The 27,161-nt window shown below is 38.8% G+C and overlaps 1 protein-coding gene across 2 annotated transcripts in view; it reads left to right on the forward strand.

Moving 5' to 3' along the window:
* The window catches only part of PELI1 (pellino E3 ubiquitin protein ligase 1), a 62,087-nt gene that overhangs the window by 21,990 nt on the left and 12,936 nt on the right, over positions 1 to 27,161 (forward strand). The window contains exons 1-3 of one of the 2 annotated variants that reach the window (XM_049856524.1): positions 6,854 to 9,638; positions 21,632 to 21,771; positions 24,512 to 24,641. In XM_049856524.1, coding sequence (XP_049712481.1) covers positions 21,701 to 21,771; positions 24,512 to 24,641 — 201 coding nt within the window. In that variant the 5' untranslated portion in view covers positions 6,854 to 9,638; positions 21,632 to 21,700. Of the gene's footprint in view, positions 1 to 6,853; positions 9,639 to 21,631; positions 21,772 to 24,511; positions 24,642 to 27,161 lie in introns of those variants that run through there. The other variant, XM_049856523.1, reaches the window with a different exon arrangement.

Consider the following 27,161-nt stretch of genomic DNA (forward strand, 5'->3'; position numbering starts at 1 on the left):
AAGATACGAGCACCATATCCAACATCAAATGGATTCCTTGTGATTAACTTTGGCCAGGCTAGTTTTAGTAGTTTAATGAGCAGCCTCCAGCTTTATACATGATTTCTTATTCCTTTAACAGGAGTCCCTGAGTGGTGTAAACGGTTAAGTGCTGGACAGTAAACAGTAAAAAATTTCCAGACGTGAGGATAATCAGTAACTGGAAAGAGGGGCCAGACTGCATGTATCAGTCTCTGGTTGCATTATTCATTTTGTCTCAGTGCATATGGCACGCCTTTCCCTCTCCATCTTCAGCTTGACCTCTCATGTATCAGTTTAATCTGTTCTGAGATGACTTACCAAGAATTCCCAAAGTGAATTTTACGTGTGCTGGCTAGCCTATATTTTAGGTCAGACTGCCCCAGATATACCACCATAATACAATGTTTTTGTTCTAGACATGTTTGCCAGACTTCCAGCCCTGGTTTTACTGTTTATTTTCTTCTTCTTCTTCTTTTTTTGCAGTGTAGTATGTTGGAAAGAGCATATGCTTTGGAGTAGGACAGACTTGAATTCAGATCTGAAGTTTGTCATTAAGTGTCTGAATGACCTGGAACAAGTTATTTATCCTAATTTCCTCATCCGTCATAGGACCGTTGTGAAGATCTCTTGAGTTTAACGTGTGCGGAGTTCTAGCACCAGATATGTGGTAGATACTCAGTGCGTGCTGACTTTCTTCTCCCTTCTGAAACCTTGCTGAAAGGCTTCTGATTAACTCCAGAGTGAAGTGCAGTGTCTCTGCCAGGACTCTCCACCACCATCACCGGTCGCCACCGCGTGGATTCCAACTCGTGGCAGCCCTCTGTGTGCCAGAGTAGGACTCTGCTTCACAGGGTTTTCAGTGGCTTTCTTTTCTGGAAGTAGATCGCCAGGGCTTTCTTTTGATGCGCCCCTGGGTGGGCTGAAACCCCCAACCTTTGAGTTGTTCCCTGGTTGCGTTAACCGTTTGTACCACCCAGGGACTCCCCCTGATTCCTAAGACTCCACTGTATTAAAAGGTGCTTCTTTATCATTCCAGATGTATCTCATTCAGTTAATAAATATTTATTTAGTGTTCAGTGATAGTCACTGAGCTTAAAAAGACATGGTCCTTTATTTCCACAAACTTAACTGTTGACGTTGTTCTCCTACCCAAACCATTCACTCTAGGGCGTATACAGACCTCCGCTTTCCTGAGCACACAGTGGTGTTTCTCCTCCCTTTTTTATCTTGACTTGTGTTGTTTTTTCCACCTGAAATGCCTTTTCTCCACTTTGCAAAATCTAGTCTGCCTTCCAATGCCTAACTCGAATTCCCTCCCCACCCCTCCCCCTTTTAGTGAAGCTTTCCTTGGATCCTCTTCCACCTAAGTGGTAACACTTTTAAAAGTCTCACAGTCCTTACGGTCTTTCCCATTAATATGGCACCTGTCCTATACTGATGTGAGTTGGGGTGATTGATTTATACCTTTGTTCATAATCAAACAGTGAGTATGTGATGGTGTAGAGGATCATACCTTTTGTATTAGTTTGAATATTCCCATAGCTTCTGGCATTGTAGTGAATGCTCAGTAATATTTGTTGAGTTAGTAAGTGAACCATTGTTGACTCTAGGTGCACAAAATTAGAAGTAGGGAGACCACAGCTCTCAGTTTAAAAACTACTCAAACATTTAAATTGCAGGGGAAGCCCACAACTGCTGTCATTAGAAGAAATCATTAGTAAGCATTCAGTGGGACATAGTAATCTAGAAAAGGTCCTTGGGTGGCACAAACAGTGCACTCAACTACTAACCTAGAGGTTAGCAGTTTGAACATAGCGGTGCCATGGAAGAAAGGCCTGGCAATCTGCTTCCCTAAAGATTACATCACAGAAAACCCGATGGAAAAGTTCTACTCTGTAACGCACTTGAAGGCAACGAGTTTATGAATATGGAAGGGTGAAAGACAGTGGTACTTTGTGACTGGCTTCTTTCACTTCACAGGTTTTCAGGGTTCATCCATGTTGTAGCGCCTGTCAGTACTTCATTTCTTTTTACTGCCAAATAATAATCTGTTGAATGGATACACCACATTTTGTGTATCCATTCATCAGTTGATGGATATTTGGATTGTGTCCACCTTTGGGCTATTTTGAATAATGCTGCTATGAACACTTGTGTACAAGTTTTTGTATAGACATATGTTTTTATTTCTCTTGGGTATACACCTAGGAGTGGAATGGTTCATTATCTGCTCCCACAATGAGAACCCTGTGGGCCAGTTCTACTCTGTCACATGGTGTTGCTGAGCCAAAATTGACTTGAAAGCACCCAACAACAACAACATGGTAACTGTTTAATGTTTTGAGGAACTGCCAGACTTTTCCAAAGCAGCTGCACTGTTTTCCTTTCCCACCAGCAGTATATGAGGGTTCCAATTTCTCCACACCGTTGTCAACACTTGTTATCTGACTTTTTGGTTATAGCCATCCCGGTGAATGTGAAGTGGTATCTCACTGTAGTGTTGATTTGCATTTCCCTAATGGCTAACAAGGGATGGCACAATGGTTAAGCATTCAGCTGCTAACTGAAAGATTGGTAGTTTGAACCCACCAGCAGATCCTTGGGAGAAAAGACCTGGTGATCTGCTTCTGTAAAGATTACAGTCTAGGAAACCCTATGGGGGCAGTTCTGCTCTGTTCTTTGGGGTTGGTATGAGTTAGGATTGGGGTTCAAGACCACCTAGAGGTACCTTGGAAGAAGGTCCTGGTGATCAGCTTCCAAAAAATCAGTCATGGAAAACCCTATGGAGCACAGCTCAACTCTGACACACGTGGGGTCACAGTGACCTGCAGTCGTCTTGATGGCAACTGGCTCTGGCAGTGGCTACTGATGTTAAGCGTCTTTTCATGTGTTATTGTCCATTTGTATATCTCTTTCGAGAAATGTCTGTTCAGATCTTTTACCCATTTTTGATTGGGTTATTTATCTTTTTACTTTTGAGTTGTGAGAGTTCTTTATATATTGTAGGTATAAGTCCCTTATCAGGTATATGATTTGTGAATATTTTTTCCCATTCTGTAGGTCATCTATGGCAATACTTTTAAGGTCTAGATTTCCTTTGTTTGTTGAAGGAGACTTCCAGGAGAGCAGAGCTCACAAAGCGGGAGCGTGAACAGTCAGTTCAGAGAGGCATGCTCCATCTGGTGTCCAAAAAGAAACAAATCTCCATGGTATGCCTATCATCAGACTTTTGTCTCATTTTCAGGTTTCTCTCTATGGTATAAAATAATAATCATGTACAGGAAGGAACAGAGCTAAAGATGAACGCTTGGCCATATCATGTAATACGAGGTATAAGTTACTTATTGGCTGACTGTTCTTCAGTGCTTGTGATAACCACCTCCAAAACTACCATAATGAAATGAACTCTAACATAGGAGACAAAAGGTCTGTTAGCTAGCTCCTTCTTAGCCCTCTGCCCTTCAGCAAATCACTTACCCTCTCCGGGTAAACATTTTTCTCATCTACAAAAATGAGGCAGTTGAAGAGGCAGGCCAAGATGGCGGAGCAGTCAGATGTTTCCTGTGGTCCCTCTTATGACAAAGACCCAAAAAAACGAGTCAATTGTATATGACAATCCAGGAGCCCTGAACATCAAAGATGAAGTTGAGGAGTCGGACTGAGTGGCAGTGAGAGGGTGAGACAGTTCAGAAGTAGCGAGGATTTGCCAGGCCTGAACTGGCTGGCACCCTGCAGGCTGGATCGCCCAGTGGGTACAGGCGGAGGCAAGCAGTAGCGCTTGGGATGCATTTTTCACACTGGGAGAAGCAGCATCGGTGAGGCTGCGCAAGCCTGCGGAACCAGCGGAAAGTGGCGCTGAATCTGCGAAAGTTAAGTGGAAGTGTCTAACCTACCACACAAGATTTTAAAAAAACCCTTCCACCCTCTGAGAAAGTCCCTCTCTCCCATTTGCCTGCTACCTCCCCTGTTCTGCTCCGGCCCCAGTCCAGCTTCAGCGATTGCCATGCCACATGGGCCAAAAGTGGGACCCGTCTTACGCCCTGAACCATTCTCCCAGCTTTGGAGAGGGAACAAATTGACAAACAGGAAAAGATGATCTGCCAGCTCACCTAAGCCAGGAACTCAGAGCAGGCACAGCCCTTTGTCTAGGCACAAGCATAAGAGGTCTTTGAATGCCTTTCACCCCTGCCTAGGCCTGTGTGGGCCCATTTCAACAGCAAAGGCCCTCATTAGCACAGTACAACAGGGTATATATCTAAAGCCGATTTTCAACTGCAACAGCTAAGGGGGAGTGGCAGATTCATGACATTTGACACTACCCTGCCTATTAAGCAGGGCCCTCACCTACCCACATCAGGGGCCTGAGGACTGGCAGCTCCACCCAGTCCACCTAGCCACCCTTGACAGGAGTCCAAAAATAAGCAGTGCCTCCCAGTCCTTACAGCCAACAGCATTGGATGCCCAAAGTTTGGCTGCAAAACCCACCCACCTATGCACTCCAGAGAACAGGGACACACCTTCCACCCAGGGACTCACGGGCAGCTGTCAGCCCCCTACCTTGCTCAGCACATAACCGACTATAGCAGCCAGATACCAGTGCCTACTCCAATCACCCCTACATAGCCTTGCCAATCTGGAACTGTAGGTGAGAGCCTGCACCATATACTTGGTGACCAACAATGTGGACACCTGAGCTGAATTCAAGCAAGAAAAGTAAACAGACTCCTGGGCTCACATACCTAGTGACAGCTCTAACCACCTGCTGACAGGATATGAGAGCTTCAAAGATGCTGATAATCAAACTAGCTCACAAGACCAGCATATTCGGGCATAGCAAAACAAAACAAGAAGCTAGGGTACAAGTAACCAAACAAAATAAATAAATATAATAACTTATCGATGGCTTAGAGACAATAGTCAATATCAAATCACATAAAGAGGCAGACCATATGGCTTCAGCAAGCAACCAAAACAAAGAATCAATGAACCTCCCAGAGGAAGATAGGGTCTCGAAATTACTGGAGGTAGAATTCAAAAGATTAATACACAGAGCTCTTCAAGAGATCAGGAAGGAGATCAGACAAAACGCAGACCAAGCCAAGGAACACGCGGACAATGCAACAGAGGGACTTAAGAAGGATATACAAGAGTATGATGACCAATTTAACAGGCTGCAAGAATCCATAGAGAGCAAACAGAAATCCGAAAGATTAACATTTCAGAATTAATAGTCATAGGAACAGAATTGAGGAAATGGAAGTCAGAATTAGTGAGACTGAAGGTAAAGTACTTGACACCAATTTGAGGAAAAATCAAATAAAAGAATTTTAAAAAAATAAACCCTGAGAATTATGTGGAACTCTGTCAAATGGAATAACCTACAAGTGATTGGAGTACCAGAATCGGGGGGGAGGGGGACAGAAAGTACAGGGAGGATTGTTGAGAAGATTTGTTGGCAGAAGGCTTCCCTGATACTGTCAAAGATGGGAAGATAATTTATCTGAGAAGCTCTTCGAACCCCACACAGGGGAGATCCCAAAAGAAAGTCACCAAGACATAATCAAACTTGCCAAAACCAAAGAGAGAATTTTAAGAGTGACTATGGATAAACGTAAAGTCTTCCACAAAGGAGAGTCAGTAAGATCAAGCTCAGACTACTCAGCAGAAACCATGCAGGCAAGAAGGCAATGGGATGACGTATGTAAAGTCTTGAAGGAAAAAATTGCCTGCAAGAATTAGATATCCAGTAAAACTGTCTCTCGAACATGGTGGCAAAATCAGGGCATTTCCAGAAAAATGAGTCAATTGAAAAGAAAATTGACCAAGTGGAACAGGTTAAAGATTCTTTTCAGCCCTAAAATGTGATTATATGACGCAGTAGCACCAATGATTTTTTTCTTCTTCCTGCCCTTAATAAGGAAGAATTGATGTCTTGTTGAAAAATCTTAGGCCTGACTTACCTTTTCCTCAAAAGGGTTGGAGTTAGATGGATTTGGTAAGTTAAAAAATCGGGTACATGTAGATATTCAGTAAAGACTGACTGTGACAAGCCAGTGTTCTCTGTGTCCCCGTATGGGTTAGAGGAACATGACCGAAATGCCACCAATGAGGTGGAACTAAAGGAAGAAATAATTTACACACCTGCTGTAGGTGTGGCTAGAGGTGAAGGGACTGTGAGGAATGAGTCCTTGCTTGCATCCTTGGAAGTCTTCAGAGGTCATTAAAGAAGAAGCAGGCTCTCAGAAGGCAGCTGTGCCGAAAGCTGAAACCAAAACCAAGACTACAACTACTAATAAGAAAAATAGCGGTGTGAGAAAAGAAACATCTTAAAAGGCTTAGAAATTGTAAGGTAAGTGTACTTTGTTTTGTTATTTTTCTGGAATGATTTTAAGACAATTTTAAACTTAAAAAATGTTCTTTATCATTGGTACCTAAGTTCAACTGCTACAATTATCAGAGGTTCACAAATTGTAGGGGAAGACAAGGAAGTTTTAGACACCTGTAAGCACAGTCGGATATGGAAGAGTGGGGAAAGGACATTGAGATTCAGGGACCATTTGCCAAAGTTTGGTAACTTTGATTCCCACCAGCCAGGAAAACTCACTGAAGTTTTGTGTGTGTGTTTGTGGTTTTGATTGGCGCCCAAGATCTTATTAATCAGACATCATTGTAAGTATAGCATATCATGAGAAGCAAAAAGAAATAAAAATTGTTACTGTTGTTTAAAAAAATCAGTAGTCAGAATTCAGATTAGAAAAGCTTAGAATTTAATTCTAATCCTTCTTTGAGTCTTTGTCCCATAGTAAAAATAGCTCATCATAATCATTTAGAAAATAAGGAGGTTTCTTCTTCAATGTCTTCTTTTAGAACTCTTGAAGAAAAATATATTCCCTCAGGAGATTGTTTACTATAAACACAGAGCTTGAAATATGTAAGGAATTTTTATACTCTTAATGCCCCTGTTTTAAGGTAGTTAATGCTGATGTCATATGAGTTATTGATATCTCGGTTGCCCCAGGGGTTGAGCAAGAAGCAACTCCTAAAGTTAAAAGTCAGTATGTTGGTCCAAACAATGACAGGCCTTCCTCAGGTTTTGTTATGGAATCAAGTTTACGGCATAGAGTCAGTCACAACTACGTACATTCTGTTTGGTATGAGTATCAGACCTGTCATGTCCGGCTTCTTGAGCAGTTTCATCAGCCTAGAATCACATGATAAGGCAGGATCACCAAGTAGCAAAATCTTAGAATTTGCCCAGATCATCTTTACAGGTATGTTTCCTGGGCTGGATGTGTATCTGCATTGGACAAAAGCAGATACCTGAGCAGATTTATTTCACAGCAACCTAAGTAGGCCTGCTGCCAGCAGAATGAGCAAAACAGACATTATGCAAATGTACTGAAGAACAGCTTCAGGGGATGTGACACAGTTATGGAATGCTGGGAAGCAACAGAAGGAGACTTGCAGCTATGAGAGAGAGAGAGCGGTTCATTTTGTGCCAAGGCATTAGAGGACAAGGAACCATAACAGTGATGTTCTCTTAAAAACCATAACCCAATTGTGAACCAGAGCTGTTGGCCTGTGGACACATTGTGGGAAGGCTTTGTGTAAAGACTGTTGATTGTTATTGGTTGCTGTCGAGTCAGTTCTGACTCATAGCAACCCCATGTGCACAGAGTAGAACTGCTCCATAGGGTTTTCAAGACTGTGACCTTTAGGAAGCAGACTCCCAGACCTGTCTTCTGAGGAACCTCTGGATGGGTTTGAACCAGCAACCTTTTGGCTAGTAGCTGAGCACTTCACCATTTGTACCTTCCAGAAACTCTGCATAAAGACTGCCAGCCAACCAAACCATTGCCTCTGAGTCGATTCTGACTCATAACAACCCCATAGGACAGAGTAGAACTGCCCCATAGGGTTTCCAAGGACCGGCTGGTGGATTCAAACTGGCCTACCTTTTGGTTAACAGCCATAGCTCACCATAGCTCTCAACCACTGCACCACCAGGGCGCGGCATAAAGACTAGGACCACCAAAAGTATTTCTATATGACTTTTTTTTTCCAAGATATAATGTATTTTTGGTGGACTTTAGAATGATTGCATTTAAAGTTAGCAAGGGCACTTTTCAGTCAGGTGTGATTAGCAAGTTATATCATTCAACCATTGTGTAATGGAATTAGGTCTCAAATTAGATGGCCATTTACATAGGTGGCTGTGAACCACGAATATCAGTGCCAATTTTAGGGCTCTGGTAGAGTGGTTATTTTTACCATAGGATTGAACACTTCAGGGCTGCTAAAGAACTTGAATAAGAAAATATCGGCATCTAATGACAATAGGTAAGCGATCTGCTGCTAACCACAAGGTTGGTAGTTTGAGGATCCATGGGAAAAAAGACCTGGTGATCTGTTCCTGTAAAGACTGCAGCCTAAGAAACTCTATGGGGCAGTTTACTCTGTCACATAGGGTCGCTATCAGTGGTAATTGACTGGATGGCATACAACAACAGACTTCATTTCAATGGTCCGTTTAATGGGTGGGAGGCATGGAGGATTTGCATATGCAGCTTTTCACAGTGCCACAGGTACGAACCAGCACTTACTCGATTTAATTTTAGCATGCTTTGAGAGAAACATCTTAAAAGCAAGTACTAAGGTTCATTTGGCTGTGTACAGAAATAGACTAGTTCCACACACAGCCCTTCACCAGAAGAAAAAAAAAATTTCTTTTCCCTTAAGAAAAGGTATGGGGTAGTTTGGAATTGCAGTCTGTAACTCCTCAAATGGAGCTTACCAGTGTGAGAACAGCGAAAGTCCTGAAGGGTGCCTTCAGCAGCTGTTTGATGAAGCTTGTCCAATCCCAGCTCACCTCTGGGTACTGCTGTTGTTTCTCCACGTTCATAAGCACTGAGCTAATCACGTGAAGTATAAAGCTAGAAATAAACAAGCTTGATTAAATGAAAATATGATTGAACGTTCACCTGTCTTATGCCTGGGGTAATGTAGTATTTTATAACCGAACCCAAAAAAACCTGGTTTATTTAATAGTGCTGAAAGGGCACTCTTTCTTTACATATGAGTTGTGTTGATTCTTCTGTTTTCTTAAATGGAATGCTTCTTAACAGATTGAGTCTGAAGTTCGGTCTGTTAAATAGGCTGTTAAACTCATGAAAAGTGGTTCAGTATCTTAGATGTATCTAATGTTTATGGAGCATTTATACAGTTAATTCAGGCAGGCTTTTAAGAAATAGAATACTCTCTTTTGAAATGCCTATTCTGTAACTTGAAATTAAGCTTGTGTTAAAAATTGTTCTGTACTTCCTCTTGCTTCCGCTTCTTCCCTTTTGGGCCACAGACTTCCTTAGGGAGGAGGTGAGGGAGAAGTGAGTTCTGACTTCAGCCAATAGAATCTAGAGTTATGTAGTGTTTACCTATTTTGCGTAACACAGGCCCACCCACACACATTATGAGGTGCTTAAGTGAAAGAACAAGGAGCAGACAGCTATTCAGAGTGTGAATCCAAGTGTAACTGGGAACTGCTTTAATACTACCTGGATTTTATCCTCTGGTGAGAAGGTTGTTTGTCTAGCTTGTGGTGATAGCGATGGAATAAAGAGGTAGGTGTTCGTTGTGGCTTTATATTGAGTATCACATTGTCAGTGCGTTGGGTTAGCGGTGAGATTGTAAAGGGAGTGATTTGAAGCATAATTAGATCATTTATATTTAAAAATGTTTGCTTTTTTTCATATTCAGCTTTAAAAGTATCTTGTGTATGAATTAAATTTCCTTTTGTCTTAGGGAAGGTGTTGAATAAATCTGAAGGTCCTGGGCTTGTTTTTAGAGAGGATTAACACTATCAATCTTATTTCTTGTTAGTCTTAAAGTATGAGAAAAATAACTACAGGTGTTTGTTGCATATTGATTATTGATCAACATAAAACTGAAAGCTCTTCATTTTTAATATTTTTCCTATCCTAGCTACAGTACTTAGTTTTTTACATGTTTTAGGACTTAATGTTGTCCATTGTTTTCATTTGAACTATCAAATTGGAGAATTCTTTTGGTAGCCAGAATAATGGTACTGTCATTATACTTTGGTTAACTGTTGACAGCTTATTCAGAATCTAGCTCTTCAGCCATGAATCTTCTTTCAGGGTCCATCGAAGAAACAGATGTGCCTTTGAGATAACTATAATTTACTATTTAAATATTTTCAAAAAGGTAAGGAGAAATTATAAAGAATTTTTTAAAAATATACTGAGAGTCACGCTTTATAAGGAATTTAATTAGTTTTTACCTAAGTAGCTGGTTTGTTTTTCCTCTGATATGGTGGGAAGAAATTTAATAATTTTTAGGTCTGATGATTGATGTTGGAGGGGGAAGACTGCTGAAAAATGAACCATCATAAATTTCCCAGCAATGTTAATTTCTGAAGCATTTTTATTTTCACCAAAAGAAAAGATAAAATTGAGATTTTTTTCCCCCCCTTCTTTTCCCATGAAAAGCTTAATCTGCTTTCTGGAATATTGATATGCTACCCAGTAATGTGTAACCCTTTTGGGTAATTTTCTTATGTATTTGTGAAAGGAAGTATTCATTCTCTTGTACATGGATAAAATGGAAGTTAAGTCAGTGACGGGGGTGGGGGGGATGATCATAGTAATTTACCTAATTGGCATGTTTGTAGTGTGATAATACAACTATATTCAGAATAGAGAGAGATAGGAAATTTGTAGAAATGTCCCAGTTATGTGCATTTATCCTTTTCCAGATGAAAAGGGTTAAATAAGAATACCATACTGTGTGATTTAAAATATTCACTCTGCTAAAAAATAGATGTTCTTAGCCTCCCACACACAATGTTTCTAGATTACTGCTATAAAAATTTTATGGGGGAAGCATTATGATTTGGTCAAAGAAAAATCAGCTGCTACTTTTGAGAACTTTTCATTAACGAATGAGAAAATTAAAACCCTCATAAGATCGAACTTGTTAGTGAGAGTAGTAATAATTGTCATCTTTTAATGATGATATCTCTGTCAGTAGCTGACTTTACTGTTAGAAATAATATTGGAAATTCATTTGTAATTTGAACTTTTACAACATTTTTCCTTTTCCAATCCTTTTGCATGGAGCTTGTAATGGAATTTTGAAAATAAAAGACTTGAAGTTAATCTCTGTTAAAGAACAGGGAATACATGTACTAAGTCTTTATTTGATTTAGATATACTGTTTTTCCCCCTACTGAGAATCAAACATTTTATAGGATTCAATCTTGAAACTAATTGCAATGGTTTTTAAGGCCTTTGATTATATTTCAGGGTCTGTTCTGTATTAAGAGCAGTAGAAAACTAGGCTGTTCTATATAGTAGCAAAGTTATGTACAAAGGACAGATTGCCAAACATTCGTTTAAAGATTGTTGTTGTTACATGCCGTCGAGTGGATTCCAACTCAAATAGCGAGCACATGTGACAGAGTAGAAGTACCCCATAGGGTTTTCTAGGCAACAATCTTTACGGAAGCAGATTGCCAGGTCTCTCTCGAGGGGAGGCACTGGGTGGGTTCGAACCAGCAACCTTTTTTTGGTTAGCCGTGGAGAACTTAACCAATGGCTAAGATACTGAGAAATAAAGACAAATCACTGAGAAAATAATTAAATCTTAAGTGATGGGACAATCTCACTGTAAAGCAACCAATTATTTATTAAAACTTACTTTGTATGCCTGACATATATTAGGTATTTGACAAATACTTGATTTTTTTAGTAGGTTCTTAGAAGTTGCTGATTTAATTCTCAGTGTGAATACTCTTAAGAGACCGAAAAGTCTGTGACTTGTAGTAATTTGTCATTTTGCAGAGGCACACATTTTGAGTCCTGTGCTGTGAGGTTGGTTTGTAAAAGAAAGAAATGTATTCAGTTACTGAGTGAACCGGGCAGATGGCCCAGCATCAAAATCTCATTGCAGCTTTGTTCTCATTCAGCCCTCACGACATATCCTGAGGTATGGGAAGTATTGTCACCATTTTACAGGATGAGAAAATCATGTGCTACAGTGCTGGTTTGTAGATTGAAAATTCATGAAGGTCCTCGGTGGCAATTCTTCAGCCTTTCCTTGTCTTTCATGACCTTGACACTTTTAATGAGTCCTGATCAGTTATTTTGTAGACTGCCTATCAGTCTGGGTTTGTCTAATGTTTTCTCGTGATTAGATGGAGGTTACACGTTTTTTGGCAACATATCACAGAAGTGATGTATCCTGGGTGCATGAGGCAGGGATGCATGATGTCAAATGTCTTATCACGGATAACATTAACTTTGATCGCTTGGTTAAGGTGGTGTTTGTCTTCCAAGTTTCTCTCACTATAAAGTTACTGTTTTCCCTTTGTAATTCATTAATATCTTGGGTGGGGGGGGATGCTTTAAGACTACTGTGGTTGCCCTCTTAAAAAATGAAGGTAACTTGGTGTTTTAGTAAAAATAAGGACTAGAGAAGACCCAGATTATCCTGTTTCTGGAAGTAATTTAATTGCCCAAAGATATTCCTAATCCTTAAACAATACTTTTTGGATGAGCTCATAACCTCCATAAGATTAATCTGGATTACTCCCGGAATATAAAAAGACGACCATGGATTTAATGTTCCATTTTTTATTTTCTAGCTTGGTATACGTTTAAAGTGACTGGGAAAATCCATTTTATTCATTTTTCCATGTTTAAATTTTATCCAAGGGACTTTTTAAATCAGCTTTAAACGCTTGATTTCCTGAGGAAATCAAAATGATTAATATGATAGAAGCCTGTCCTTAAAGTTTGCTCGTATTAGGACAATGACCCATTACCATCAAGTTGATTCCGACTCGTAGCGACCCTATAGGACAAATAAGAACAGCCTCATAGGGTTTCCAAGGAGCAGCTGGTGGATTCGAACTACTGACTTTCTGATTAGCAGCCAAATGCTTAACCACTACGCCACCAGGGCCCCTATATTAGGACAGTAGTATCATTTATGTACGTTTTCTCTCTGTAACCCTTTATGGTAGGAAAAGAATTTAGTTTTGTTTGTTGTTCAATTTAGTTTTCCAGTGTAGTTTTTTTTCCCCCAATGTACTTTTAAACTGGTTTGTTTCAGCAGTTCCAGACTGCTACGTTTTGAGTTGTGACCTCAAGTTCCTTAGTCTATCTGTGCCTTAGTTTTCTTTTCTATGACATGAGGATCATAATAGTTCCAGGGATTAAGTCAGTTAATACATGGAAAGAACCTAATAAGTGTTAAAAAAAAAAAAAAAGTGTTAGGTGTTATTAAAACGGTGGCATATGCATTGCCGGCCAATGTTGGGTGCTGACTTGAAAAAATTATAAAATTTCCCATGAATATACTTTTATCCTGTTTTTTGTTCCAAATAACTGTCTGATTCCACCGAATTTGCTAGCTCTACAGAATTTTATTTGGGATTTATGGTTAAACCTAGGGGAATTTCTAGTTTTGGTTTCTGGAAAGGATATGATTATTTTAGGAACTTTTGTCATCTAAAATGATTGAATATAGCCCAAGTATGGACAGGGACAGTAAAAATGTTTGGGTCTTTACTTGTGTCTCTTCTAATGGTATGAGAAATGAAGTGATTATTTCGAGGCAGGCTAGAGAGGCTGTATTTAAACAATCTCCTTCCCCCGGAATCCTGCCCTGCAGTTTTTTCTTGGCTGTAACTTTTCATGAAGCCTTCCGTCTGTAAACTGTCTGGACTCAAGTTCTAATACATTTTTCTTCCTGAGGATACCAGGAAATTGCCTTTGTGTGGTAGCTGTTTTTCTACCCTTCTGTTCCTTTCTCCCCACCTTGGTTTTTATTGTTGGTCATTACCAGGAAACAAGGTTGCCAGATATAATGAGCACTGAGGAAGTGACAGAGTTCCAGATAAATCTCAGAAAGCACTGGTCATAGCTGCAGAGTTTGTCACTGCTCCACACGGAAGTGTAACTGGTTTAGGGTTTATCTTGTACAGGTGTACTTGTAGTCTCTCCTCAATTGTCCCATAATAGAATCTCTTATTCTTGTTATAAATGAACCCCACTCAGCCTTGTCTGGGTTATGGGTTAATGGTATCAAAAAACCTGGACTACTTGCTTAACCTCTTGGAGTCGCAGATTCCTCATTTATAAAAGGGGGATAAATAGTTGTTCGTGGCATAGTTGTGATAGAAATTGGAAGAGTTAATGTATCTTGAGTTAATATATGGATTGCAGCCCTAGCTCTGCTGGCTGTTATCTGTTTGGCCTTGAACTAGTCATTGGACCTTTCTGATCCTCTCAGTTCCCTTATCTGTAAAATGGAGCTAATGATGTTTGTACCTAATTTATAGGCTATTGCCGGAGTCAAGTAAAATAATCTTATGTAAAAGCATTTTGCTAATTAACATTCTGTGCAAATGTAATACCCAGTACCCAGTGCCATCGATATCGATCCCGACTCATAGTGACCCTAATGTAATATGGACTTTAATCCAAGACTGATTCAGATTGACACCACTTTTGACTTAAAAGGATTTCCCGGTGCTTTCCAAAGCCTTTTTTTTTCCCTTGTAGGTTAGAGTTCCCTACGTCAAGAAGATACTTCCTTATTTGGTCTCCAAAGAGGCCAGATTGCATATGTGAGCCTACTCTGGCCTTACCTGGCCTACTGTGGCCACCCCAGCTTCAGCCCTTTTCCTTCAACCACTTGAGAGAAGTTGTTACAATATTAAAATATTTCAAATGCAATGAATAATACATAATTGTCACAAAGGCAAAATGATAGTTCTCCCATTCTCACTCCCAGCCACTCTTGCCAATTCTAGTAAAATACTGAAACTGCAGCCATGTTCAAAGCCATTATTACCTTTACTAGCACCAGGCTTATTTGTAACTTTTTAAGACTCCAGGAGAGAAAGACCTGGCCATCTGCTTCCATAAAGATTACAGCCTAGAAAACCCTGTGAGGCAGTTCTGCTGTGTTACATGGGGTTGTTGTGAATCAAAAATCGACTTGATGGTACCCAACAACAACAATATTAATAACATTTATTAAGTGCTTTACTATATGCCAAGTACTATGCCAAAAATAGGGGAAATTCTTCTAAAAACAAATCCTATTATTCCCCAATTCAAGATTAGAACAATGATATTCACGGGGTACATGTTGGAGGGTACATTTTTTTGTGATCACAGCTGGAAGTACTATTGGCACCTAGGGGGTAAGGGCCAGCAATGCTGTGTACATCTCCTACAACGCACAAGGCAGCCCCCTACAATGCCAAAATGTCAACAGTGTTGAGGTTGAGAAGCCCTGGTTCAGAGAAACAAAGACTGTCCTTGGGAAGGATGTTCATTGCTTTCCTGTCAGGATGAAAATAAGTTATCCCTGTAGGTGATAGAATGTCAGCACGTCATTTGGCTGCCCTTTCCCATTCGATACTCGCTGTCTTGGAAAGGGGAACACAAATACTTCATATTACTGCCGAAGACACTGTTGTTTCTCCTGGCCTTTTGCTCCTTTTATGTAAAAGTGCTCTTTATTAATCCTGCTGATTGTGAAAGAAGGAAGAAAATGAATAAATTTTTACTCTTATCAAGAAACTGCTATAAATTAACCTCTCTTCAGTCATGAGCTGAATTGGCTTCATAAAATGGCTCCACCACAAATATATCGAAACAGTTCTTTCTGTTTGAGTCATCCTTTTAAAATCAACCACAGGGAAACACTACTGTAGATGGAAATCTGTTTCATCAGAGATAATATATGCAATCCAGCATTATATTTTTCCACCATAAAGAAGCATTATAACATTTTTATGTTTGAAAACATTTTCCTTTTTTTTTTTTTCCGCAGCACCCTTCTTAGGCCCACCAACCCAGCCACCAAAATAAGTGTTCAAAAGATTGTGTAAACATCTACATAAGATTTGTTCTGTCCCTTGCTTAGTACTTGTTTCGCTGCTTTTTATTTTTCAGGGCAAGAATTTTGTACTTGTCTTCAGCAGGTGGTAAGCAAAGGGCTGTATGTGCAGTGTAAATAGTAAAAGGAAAAAATGTGTTTTATTGAGGGAGCAATTTGGATAAAGATTGATTTCCTAGTTTTCCTTCTTAAGGTGAAACTGACATATATTTTATAAAGTCTTCCCTTGGGAAGAACTGGTATGAAAATAATTGTACTTTGCTGGCCTTCCTTTAAAAGGAAACCCTGATAGCATAGTGGTTAAGAGTTCAGCTGCTAGTCAAAAAGTCAGTTCGAATCCACCAAGCAAGCGCTCCTTGAAACCCTGTGGGCAGTTCTACTCTGTCCTATAGGGTCTCTATGAGTCAGAATCGACTTGACAGCAATGGGTTTGGTTTTGGTTTGGGCCTTTAAAAAGCAAATGATTAGAATGTTAAATCAGTTAAATTAATAAGGCTGTTCCTAAGAATTATGTATTTTATGCCTAACATTTCATGTTTTTCCAACCCACACAGAAAATAACACTGTTCTAGAATATATATATTTATTATATATTTTTTTTAACTTGGAAAGGTTAGTTCCTGCCAATGAGAGCAACATGCTTAATTTTTAAGGATCAAGCAGAGAGTAACAGATATTTTAGAAAACAGCCTTATTATCTTCGCAGGATTTTCTCTAACATTTTTACCCAGTCGTGGGTAGACTTCTTGGTGCCATTTTAAGTGCTTGGTGTTAGATCACATTGGGATAGGGCTGAATGTGAATACATGGGGTTAGACCAACTAACTTAATTAAAGACCAACAGGTGGGGCCAATAGTAATTGAGGCATTAGAGTATACTTTATGCACATACCCATTTCAAGTTCTCAAGCACGTGGCTTCAGGAATTCATTTTGAAGAATTCTATATCTTACCCAGATTTTAAAATATATAGAAAAATACGTATAAAGAGAGCAAGCATGAAAAGATGCTAAACCATCATGAAGATCATGAATCTTTCTTTGGAACTCACATAAAGATTCCAACAGTTTCTTTACAACAAACACTTATCAACATGTGTCAGTATCGTAATGAAAGACAATTATCATAGTACATTTTATTCATGGTTTAAGGATGCCAGTTATCAATTGAATATATGCCATTTCAAATTTGAGAAAACTGTTTATTTTTATAGTTTTAGATCATTTAGATATAGAGATAGAAGCCACGTTTAATGTGGTCCTGTGACAAACTTTGATGTCACTGATAGAATATCCCAAAATCAGACCTTCTAAGGCACCTAAATAAAATAAGAATATGTCTGATTGGGAATGTATTGTTTTTCTTGGGTAATTTGACAGAGGGCTCTAGAAAATATAGAATGATGAATATATGCCAACCCTGCATACACAAGACTTATAAATTCTTATGTTAGGACCAGATGGTCTCTTATATTGTTTCCAGGTTCAAATTTCTCTCCATTCTACTTTAATCCCTTCATTTTTAGAAATGAGGAAACAAATTACTTTGTTCAAAGAGAGGTAGAGCTAGAACACAGGCTAGCCATGGGATACGCTGGTGTCAGCCAAATCTGGGCATTCACATATCACTTTGAAATTTTTGCCGTATCTATGTAATATCTGTATTTACTAGTACTATTTACATTGACTTCTTTAAATAAACTTATTTTTAAAAGGAAAATTTTTTACTACTACAAATGGAAAATCAGCATCACTTCCTATAAATAGAAAATAACTCAAAATAGAAATACAAATAAAAACAAAGCAATGATACTAAAATTTAATTAATTCACATTATTAAATTTTAATCCTTGCTGTTACTGGCTAGAAGTGTATGAAAGCAATGTTTTTATGTTTGACCGCAGTAATTTTAATTGTCTAATAAGAAAAGCACAGTAAAGCCTCCAGGTAAGCTTTTGCTTAAATTTTTTTAAAGAAATGCTACTTAGCGGGGAAATGAGAGGATAGAAATATATGTTCATATGTTAAAGTATAATTTAATGTATAGTAGAAGGTTTTGTTACATGGAACCAAAATTTTTCTTTGGTTAATTTGAATTAATTTTACTTAAAACTCCAAATCTTTTTACCTTGAAGGTTTTAGTTAGCATAGCATTTTAGAAGGTTTTGTTACATGGAACCAAAATTGTTCTTTGGTTAATTTGAATTAATTTTACTTAAAACTCCAGATCTTTTTACCTTGAAGGTTTTAGTTAGCATAGCATTAGTTTCTTATAGAGAATTTTATCAGCATAGTTTATGTTGATTTAAATAAAACATTTCCACACAATTCTCATGTCTCACAACTGTGGTCATGTATCTCCGTATTAAAAAACAAAGATGTCATTTTGAGGACTAAGTTGTGCCTGATCCAAACCATGGTATTTTCAGTCGCCTCACATACATGCGAAAGCTGGATTATGAAAAACCAAAGAATTGATCCTTTTGAATTATGGTGTTGGCGAGGAATATTGAACCATGGACTGCCAGAAGAACGAACAAATCTGTCTTGGAAGAAGTGCAATCTGAATGCTCCTTAGAAGCGAGTATAGCAAGACTTTGGACATGTTATCAGGAGGGACCAATCCCTGGAGGAAGGATATCATGGTTGGTAAGGTAGAGGGTCAGCGAAAGAGCGGAAGACCCCCAATGAGATAGATTGACAAAGTGGCTGCACCAATGGGATCAAGCATGGCCACAACTGTAAGAATGGTGTAGGACTAGGCAGTGTTTCATTCTGTTGTATGTAGGGTCACAATGAGTCAAAACCAACTCACTGGCACCTAACAACAACAATGAATTAAAATCTGGTCAGCAAAAGGAAATTTGTCTGGGGAGATGAGAGGTTTTCATAGTGTTTTTAAATGGAGAAAATGTCTTTCTTAAAATAGTTTGTAAGCATGTTATTTTTAAAAATAAATAAATTAGTATTTTTTAATTTACCAGCAGTAAGTTAAGTGTGTCTGCCTGAATTGCTGGTCTAAATGTGTACATCAATTCCAAGGGATAGAAATGGCTAAGCCTTCTCCTCCTTTTCTTGTTACTCATTGGGCAACAAATTTTCTGTGTTGCCCTCCCTCTGAAAGTGGTGGTATACAGGGTATATTTCACTGTGCTGTAGAAAAAGCCAAGTAGGCATTTTCATTCATGAGTTTCCTATGAAACCTATCGGTAGAGGTATAAAACAGGAGATCTTTATGGGTTACCTAGTAAGAATTTTATTGTGAAGCTTTTGTAACAAACAGGTCTACCGGGAAGACCAGGAAGAGAAATAAATATAAAAAATGCCTGGTCCCATTAGACTGCTGATGAAATAGGATAATATTTGGGGGTTATTTGTTACAGTGATTTTCTGGCTTATCAGGAGTGCTGGATTGTCTTTTATTTTTCACACTTGAGTCATATTTACATTTTTCTAATTAAACTTTCTGTTTTGAGATCATTGTACATTTACATGCAGTTGTAAGAAATAACACAGAGACCCTGTATACCCTTTACCCAGTTTACCCCAATGAAAACATCTTGCAAAACTATAGTAAAATATAATCAGGATATTGACATTGATACAGCCAAGATACAGAACATTTGCGTCACCAAGAGGGTCCCTCACGTTGCCCTTTTATAGCCACATGCACTGTTTTTCCATTCCCACCGCCTCTTACACCCCTGGCAACTACTAATTTGTTCTCCATTTCTATTAATTTTGTCATTTCAAGAATGTTTGATAATGGAACCTTATAGTATGTAACCTTTTGAGATTGGCTTTTTATTACTCAGCATAATAATCTGAAGATTCATCCAGGCTGTTGCGTAAATCAGTAGTTTGTTCCTTTTATTTCTGGTTAGTATTCCACTACTCCTTTGCTGGAAACCCTGGTGGCGTAGTGGTTAAGTGCTATGGGTGCTAACCAAAGGGTTGGCAGTTCGAATCCGCCAGGCGCTCCTTGGGAACTCTGGGGCAGTTCTACTCTGTCTATAGGGTCACTATGAGTCGGAATCAACTCGATGGTACTGGGTTTGGTTTTGGGTTTTGGTGCTCCTTGGCTGAGTAGTGTGGATGTGCTGTACTGTAACCATTTACCTGATGAATGAAACCTGGGTTATTTCTAGTTTGGAGCTGTTAAGAAAAAAGCTTTTGGTTTTCCTTTATCTGAGAATGTCTTGATTTTTCCCTTTATTCCTGAAAAATATTTTTTGGTTTCTGATGAGAAATCCAGTCATTGTAATTGTTTTCCCCCATAAGTAAAGTTATTGTTTATTTCTGGCTGCTTTCAAGATATTTTCTCTGTCTTTAGTTTTCAGAAGTTTAGTTATGATACGTTTTGGCATGGACTTCTTTGGATTTATTCTGTTCGGGGTTTGTTCAGCTTCTTGAATCTGTAATTTTATGTCTCTTTCCAAATATGGGACATTTTCAGCTATTATTTCTTCAAGTATTTTTTCAGCCTCTCCTTTGTAATTTCAGTGACACAAATGTTAGATCTTCTGTTACAGTCTCACAGGTCCCTAAGGTTCTGTTCTTTTTGTCCCCTAATCTCTTTTCTTTTTATTGTTCAGATGGGGTAATTTCAATTATTCTATCTTCCAGTTTACTAATTTTCATGTGGTCCTTCCATTCTACTGCTGAACCCATCTACTGAGCTGTTTTGGTTAGTGTATTTTTTAGTTCTAAAGTTTCCATTTGGTTCTTCTTTATGTCTCCTATTTCTCCGCTGAGAATTTCTTTCCTGAGACTTTCTGTTTTTTATATCAAGGAGTTCATAATTGTTCATAGAAGCATTTTTATCATGGCTGCTTTTTAAATCTTTGTCAGATAAGTCTAACATCTCTGTCATTTCAGTTTTGGCGTCTATTGCTTGTCCATTTTCATTCAGTTTTGGATCTTTCAGATTCTTGATATGATAAGCAATTTTCTATTAAAACCTGGAATTTTCCAATTATACTTTGAGACTCTGGGTATTATCTAAAGTTTGTTTTTGCTCATACCACCCAGGCAGGGTGTGGGACACCTTGTTATAGCCTTGTGAGGCAGAAGTCTAGACTTCCCCCTCGGCGTTTGCTGGTATGGGTGAAGGTGGGGCCACCATGTTTTCTGTGGTGTTTGGCTGGAATATGGCAGTTATTGTCAAAAGCTTTGTATCTTGCTAGGCCGTCCCCTTCCTGTTCCTTTGGCTAGAGAGAGCAGGCTTTTGTTGAGGCTTCTTTTTTTCCTGCTCCCGTTGGCATTTCCAGGTTGCTGGCTTCTTTAGCTCCAAGTCTGGGATATATGAGGCGCAAAGAAAAGCCAGGAACTCACCACCATGTCGTGTCATTCCTTGACCCCAGGATCCCTAGCCAGTCTGCCTTCTCTTTCCTTTTCAGCGCTTTATGCTTTATATCTAATAACCAAGGTTTTTAGTTGTATTTAGAAGGAAGACTAGGGAAAAGTACATCTACTTTATCTTCCTACAACTGGAAGTCCCCAAATTTACATTGTTTGTTTAAACAATTGTGTTAAATACGTAGCCATTATTGGGAAAAATGTCACATACTTTGTATACTGTGCATAATATTATACTCAAGAGGACTGCTGTAAAGTAACATTTTTATTTGAACTGCAATTCATTGTTCACATTATTAATGAAAACTTTCCCCTTCTAGGGAATAATGCAGAAGGTGTCCCAAGCCTCCTGAGCAGTGAACAAAGATTTGAGAAAGACAACCAAGCTCATGTTTTCTCCTGATCAAGAAAATCATCCATCCAAAGCGCCAGTAAAATATGGTGAACTCATTGTCTTAGGGTAAGGGTTCTCCATCTGATGAGACATAAAACCGAATAATATGTATTAACTTTGATGTCTAGGTTGAAAGTATTTTTTTAGAATTTATAGTCTACCTACTTCCAGAAAGGACTAAGATTACAAGGTAGTGTTACCAAATCAAGAAACTTTAAAATTCTCATATTTATGCCATGTCTCGTAAGTACTTAAATGCTGCATAAACTCTGCCTCACTCTAACCTCCTAGAAAAAAGGGCCGTTTCCTAAAGATGAAATGAAAAGGTTGTTTGTCTAATGTCACATAGCTAGTCCATTCATCCTCCCTATCTCATCTTCCAGAAAAATTTGCCTCAGCAGACTTTACCAAAAATTCCTCCCCCTGCTTTAGGTTATTTCATGGCAGTTAGTATTTACTTGTTCTGTTGCACCTCTGAGGAAGCTGTTGATTTGTGCTTACGGTAAGGGATTTTATAGATACATGGTAATGATACGATCACTCTGAAGCCCAGAACCTTGCTACTTGTTTGCTTCAAAAGTAATTTCATCCACATACATATCTCCCAGAGACACAGTCTGGAGATTGAGGAATAAATGATTCCATTGTTTCCACTCATTCAATCTCAGCTGCTGTAACTGTCAAAACAGAGACACAATGTTAGTCTCTGTTAACTGATGATCTCAGAAACTAGAAGTTGTAGAATTTACTTTCCCCCTGCTATTTCTCCCCTTCTGCCTAAAGAAGCAGTGTTAGACATTGCAACACGTTTTAAAGTCAGGTTGGTACAAGTTCTTGTTTAAGTGAAAATGTGTTAATTGTTTGAGATGAAAGAATAAGAGAAAGTAGGGAGATCACAGGGTGTCGTCAAGCTGGACTAGAAGTCAGGAGTCCCAGATTCCAGTGCCTATTCCCGCACTGTCAGCTCTGTGACCAAGGGCAAGTCACTTAACCATTGCGGACTTTAGCTTTCTCTTCTGTAAAATGGCGACTAGACAAGATCATCTTCTGTATATGGTTTTAAGATCATTCTGTATATGGTTTTAAACCGCCTCTCTTCACATAGCAGTTTCTTAGTTAATCCTTAGCAATAGTAATTGTTTCTGTATCTGGCACTTGGTGTCTTAATTGCAAGTAATCTTCTTTCCAACCTTGCAGAAGGATACGTGAAGCTGGACAAAGTTGTCCGTTTCCTTCTGTTTCTACTCAGAAAAGAGCTTTAAGTTTGGAGAAATGAAAACATTTTGGAAATAGTGGTGATGATTGTACAACCTCGTGACTGTAATTAATGCCACTGAATTGTCTGGTTAAAAATGGTTAAAATGGTAAATTTCATTATATTTATTTTACTACAAAAAAGTCAAGATTTAATAAAAAGAGCTTTGAGCTACAGGAACACAATGTGGGAATAGAGAGCATAGATCCAGAAGACAGAGGAATGAGTCATGCAGCTTGGAGGATGGTAGTGAGAAACCCGCCACAGTGGGGCTGTTGGCAACATACATCCTAGAATAACATAATTAATGTATTAGCTAAGGGCTCTACTCTGACCTTTTCGTAAGAGTTAGCAAGATTAGCAAGGTTTTCTCCAACAGGAATCAGTGCTTTATTTTTTTATAAAGGGTCAGCGTAAAGTCTATATATGGCAGTCATTGGAAAAATTCTTTCCTCAGCTTTAGGACAGGATTCTTCCTTGTCAGCCACTAATTTAGACCATTTTATAGTCCCATTCTCTTTCAGCCTCAAAACTGTCCCTATTCCTTGCCTCATTTCCCCCCAGATTAACCAACTCTGTGGGAGACAGTCAGCCAGAGATTTTGTTGGGGGAGGATTATGGGGAGGCCAGGGAGTGAGAGAGCTTATTGTTAACACACTGTGTGTGCCACAGTCAGATGGTGGAGCACGACAGACAGACCTGGGTTCAGATTCTGGCTTTGCCAGCGTCATAGGTGTGATTTGTGGAAAATAACTTCATTCCTCTGTTTCCTAACTTGTGAAGATGAGGCCAGTGATGCCAGTCTTGCAGAGTCTCTACGAGGATTAAGTGAAACGATACATGACTAGAACCCAGTAGTGCCTGGTGCATAATAGACACTCAGAAACAAAATTTTTTTTTCCTTTTTCCTTATTTGTTCAGTCCTTGCTTACTTGCTTATCTTTAGGGCATGCACATGTTATCATGGAGAATGGTCATAAGGTCTGAACAACAGAAACGTGTTTAGCTACCACATAGCAGACAGCTCAGCTGTACAGGTCCTGCCAGCAGAATGAATGTGTATGTGGACATCCAGGTAGCTGAGGCTTAACAAACAAGTCTAAAAACTCCTTATTTCAAAGGTTCAGATTTTGGTTCACAATTAAAACAGATTCTATTTTGAACAATACACATTGTACTCTTAAAGGTTATATTAGCACATGCAAACATTCACCTTAAGAAATAGAATGAGTCATAAAGAGTCAGCTATCCCATTAATCAGCTCTTGATTATCTTCGGTAACAGAAGGAAGAAAAAAATATAGTTAACTCAAAGCTATGTATAATAAAAGGTACTTCTGTGTGACTGTGGAACATAGCCGGAAAGAATCTCATTTTGTTTCACACCCAGGCGTCTGGTCTGGGATCAGCAGTTGCTAAAAGGAATTTGAGATAATTATAATGCGCTAATAGATAATTAATTGGGGATTCATTCTGGCAGGCAAAGTAAAACATTGTTTTATAATTTTGTAGTTCTTACAAGAGATGACCTAAACTTTTCTTCTCCCATCAGGTATAATGGGTCTCTCCCAAATGGCGACAGAGGAAGGAGGAAAAGTAGGTTTGCTTTGTTTAAAAGACCTAAGGCAAATGGGGTGAAGCCCAGCACGGTGCACATTGCTTGTACTCCTCAGGCTGCAAAGGTAAAAAAAACAAAAACTGAACAAATGACCTTGGCAGAATTGAAAGGCTTGTGTATGTTGTTTATATTCTCTAGCATTCCCTTCACATTTCTGTTTCAGAAATTCACTTTTATTTAGGTTTGAGAAGAGATTTCTGAGACATGATGATTGAAGGGCTGACATATGGAAGGGGAGTCAAGCTCTTCTCTATATGGCAGACCACAGTCAGTGGATGGAAATTAGAAGGAAATATCCCTTTTCCTTATTTTAAAAAAAAAAAAAGTGGCGGTGGGGCAGGAGCTTTATCTGGTCTTTCGAATTGTTCAGCCCTCTGTCCTGAGACAGAGGGAGTTGCCACTGTGGTCCTGGAGGGCCTCGCCTGGGCTGTCCAGAGAACGCGGTGCATAATATCTGTATTCAGCTCTCAGAAGCATGCTTGGATCAGGTACTTTTTTAAACTGAAGGTCTATTTTGTGGGTGCGCTTGTTTTTATTTATTTTTTTGTTTGCTTTACGACCCTCCTGGCTTTTAGTGTGGTACCTTGTAAAGTAGACCTCAGTAATTATTGAATTGAATAAAAGCTACAAAAGCTACTACCCAACTTTATCTACAGTGTAACTTCTCAATCCCCTGGCCAACTTAATGCCTCTAGCCCCTCCTCCTTTTCCTATCAAAATCTTCAGAAGAGATGGGCCACCATTTCAGAACATTTGGGCTTTCCCTAGAAGGGTAGGCAGGTAGGAGGAGTTTCGAGTCTTTGTGTTTCCTGCGATTTCCTCTATTTCCAGTTTTATAACACAGACTGAATTGATACTATGGTGAGCAAATAAGAAAAATTACAGAGCCCTTTGGCTTCTGGCAGTACCTAAGTACCTATATCCTTAGCTAAACAGTCCCATGGTGTACATTATTAGTATACCATCTGAAGTATATCTTTATAAATTAAATAAACTAGAGACAGTAAAATTGGCATATAGGGTTGTGTTTTAGGTCACAGCTCCAGTCCCTGAAGTTCATTGGATCTTTGGCTTTGTTTTCTATCCAGTTTGGTGTCTAAAACAGAGTCCTCAAGTCTTGACTAAGTCTCCGCTATTACTAGTGGGGAGCCAGAAAGTGTAGAAAAAGGACGGTTCTTCTAGGTGATTCCTGCTGCTCCTCTGCACAGATGTGTGCTAAGCAGTCGGTGGAAATGAACGGCTTGTTGATCCAACCTGAGCAGCTTCTTGTAACATTTCCCCGCAGGAGTGCTCTTGGCATTTTGGCTATGACAATTCATTTTGTAAGACTGTCCCACATATTGCAGGACATCTGATAATCTGGGTCCTCATCCACTAAATGCCATTTGAGCCCTCAAGTCATTGTGACAGCCCAAAAATGCGCCTGTATTTCCAGATGCCCCGTAGACAGCTGATACTGCCTCTGGTGGAGACCTACTATTCTAGGGCGAATGTTTCTAATCGCTGCCTCTGTAATATCCCATTCTGTGCTTTTCCTCCCATTTTTACTCTGTCACACTCCTCTTATTTCCATTGTTTCCTCCTCCAATTTTGGAGAAAATTATTAGTGAGGTCATGAAGAAAAGTGATGGTTTAGTCTGGCAGTCCTCCGGGACGACTAGTTAAATTCTGCCTTCTAAACCATTGAAACCTAAGTTTACCTTGGCACAGTTCTTGTTTTCAATCTAAGAGTAGGTTTACTAGATTAAAAACCAGAACAATCTCAAATACTCCAAATTGGTTTTTTAAAGATCTGTATGTAAGATCATTAAGAATTAACATTAAAAAAATACTGAGCAGTTATTTGAAAAGTGTAAGATCATTAAGAATTAACATTAAAAAAATACTGAGCAGTTATTTGAAAAGTTGGTTACTTAATACTGAGTTAACAAAGTAATTGTAGGTTTTAAAACCTGCAAAACAATTATGATTGTTATGCATACATAAAAAAAGAAAAATAAGTACTAAAAATATTAGCAGGAGACATGGGAGTGATCAGTACTGCATTCTAGAGAGTGGACACCTCTGTGGAGGAAGGAAAATAGGGACAGCTACCTGGACAACCTCGATTGTATCTGTAGAATTTAATTTCTTGAAAAAAAACGACAATTAGAAACAAAAAATGACATTGTTAAAGTGTGATAAAACTGAGTGATTGATAACTCGGGTGCTCATTTATTCTCTTTATATATTTGAAATTTTCACAGTCTTAATTATTAAAGCTGTTGTTCAAGGCTTTATTAGCTATAAATTAAGATTAGCTATAAACTAAGACCAAGTAAAATTTTATAATGCCTCAATTCTAATTTAAAAACATTTTTCGTTTAGCCTCTTTGCTGTGTATAATGCACTCTCTTGTGTCTTTGTATCTGGTTTCCTTTTACGCAACCTGTTTCCACATCCTTTGTGCAATGACTAGGTTTTCCCCCACGATATTATCTTCAGCTCGTCTATATACATAGAAGACGTCTGAAAACAAAACTGAAAAGTTCTTTTTAGCAATGTTTTTAGTTTGGGATACATCAGAAGTACAGTCATAAGCATT

The sequence above is a fragment of the Elephas maximus genome, chromosome 17 (assembly GCF_024166365.1).
Source record: "Elephas maximus indicus isolate mEleMax1 chromosome 17, mEleMax1 primary haplotype, whole genome shotgun sequence".
Lineage (NCBI taxonomy): Eukaryota > Metazoa > Chordata > Mammalia > Proboscidea > Elephantidae > Elephas > Elephas maximus.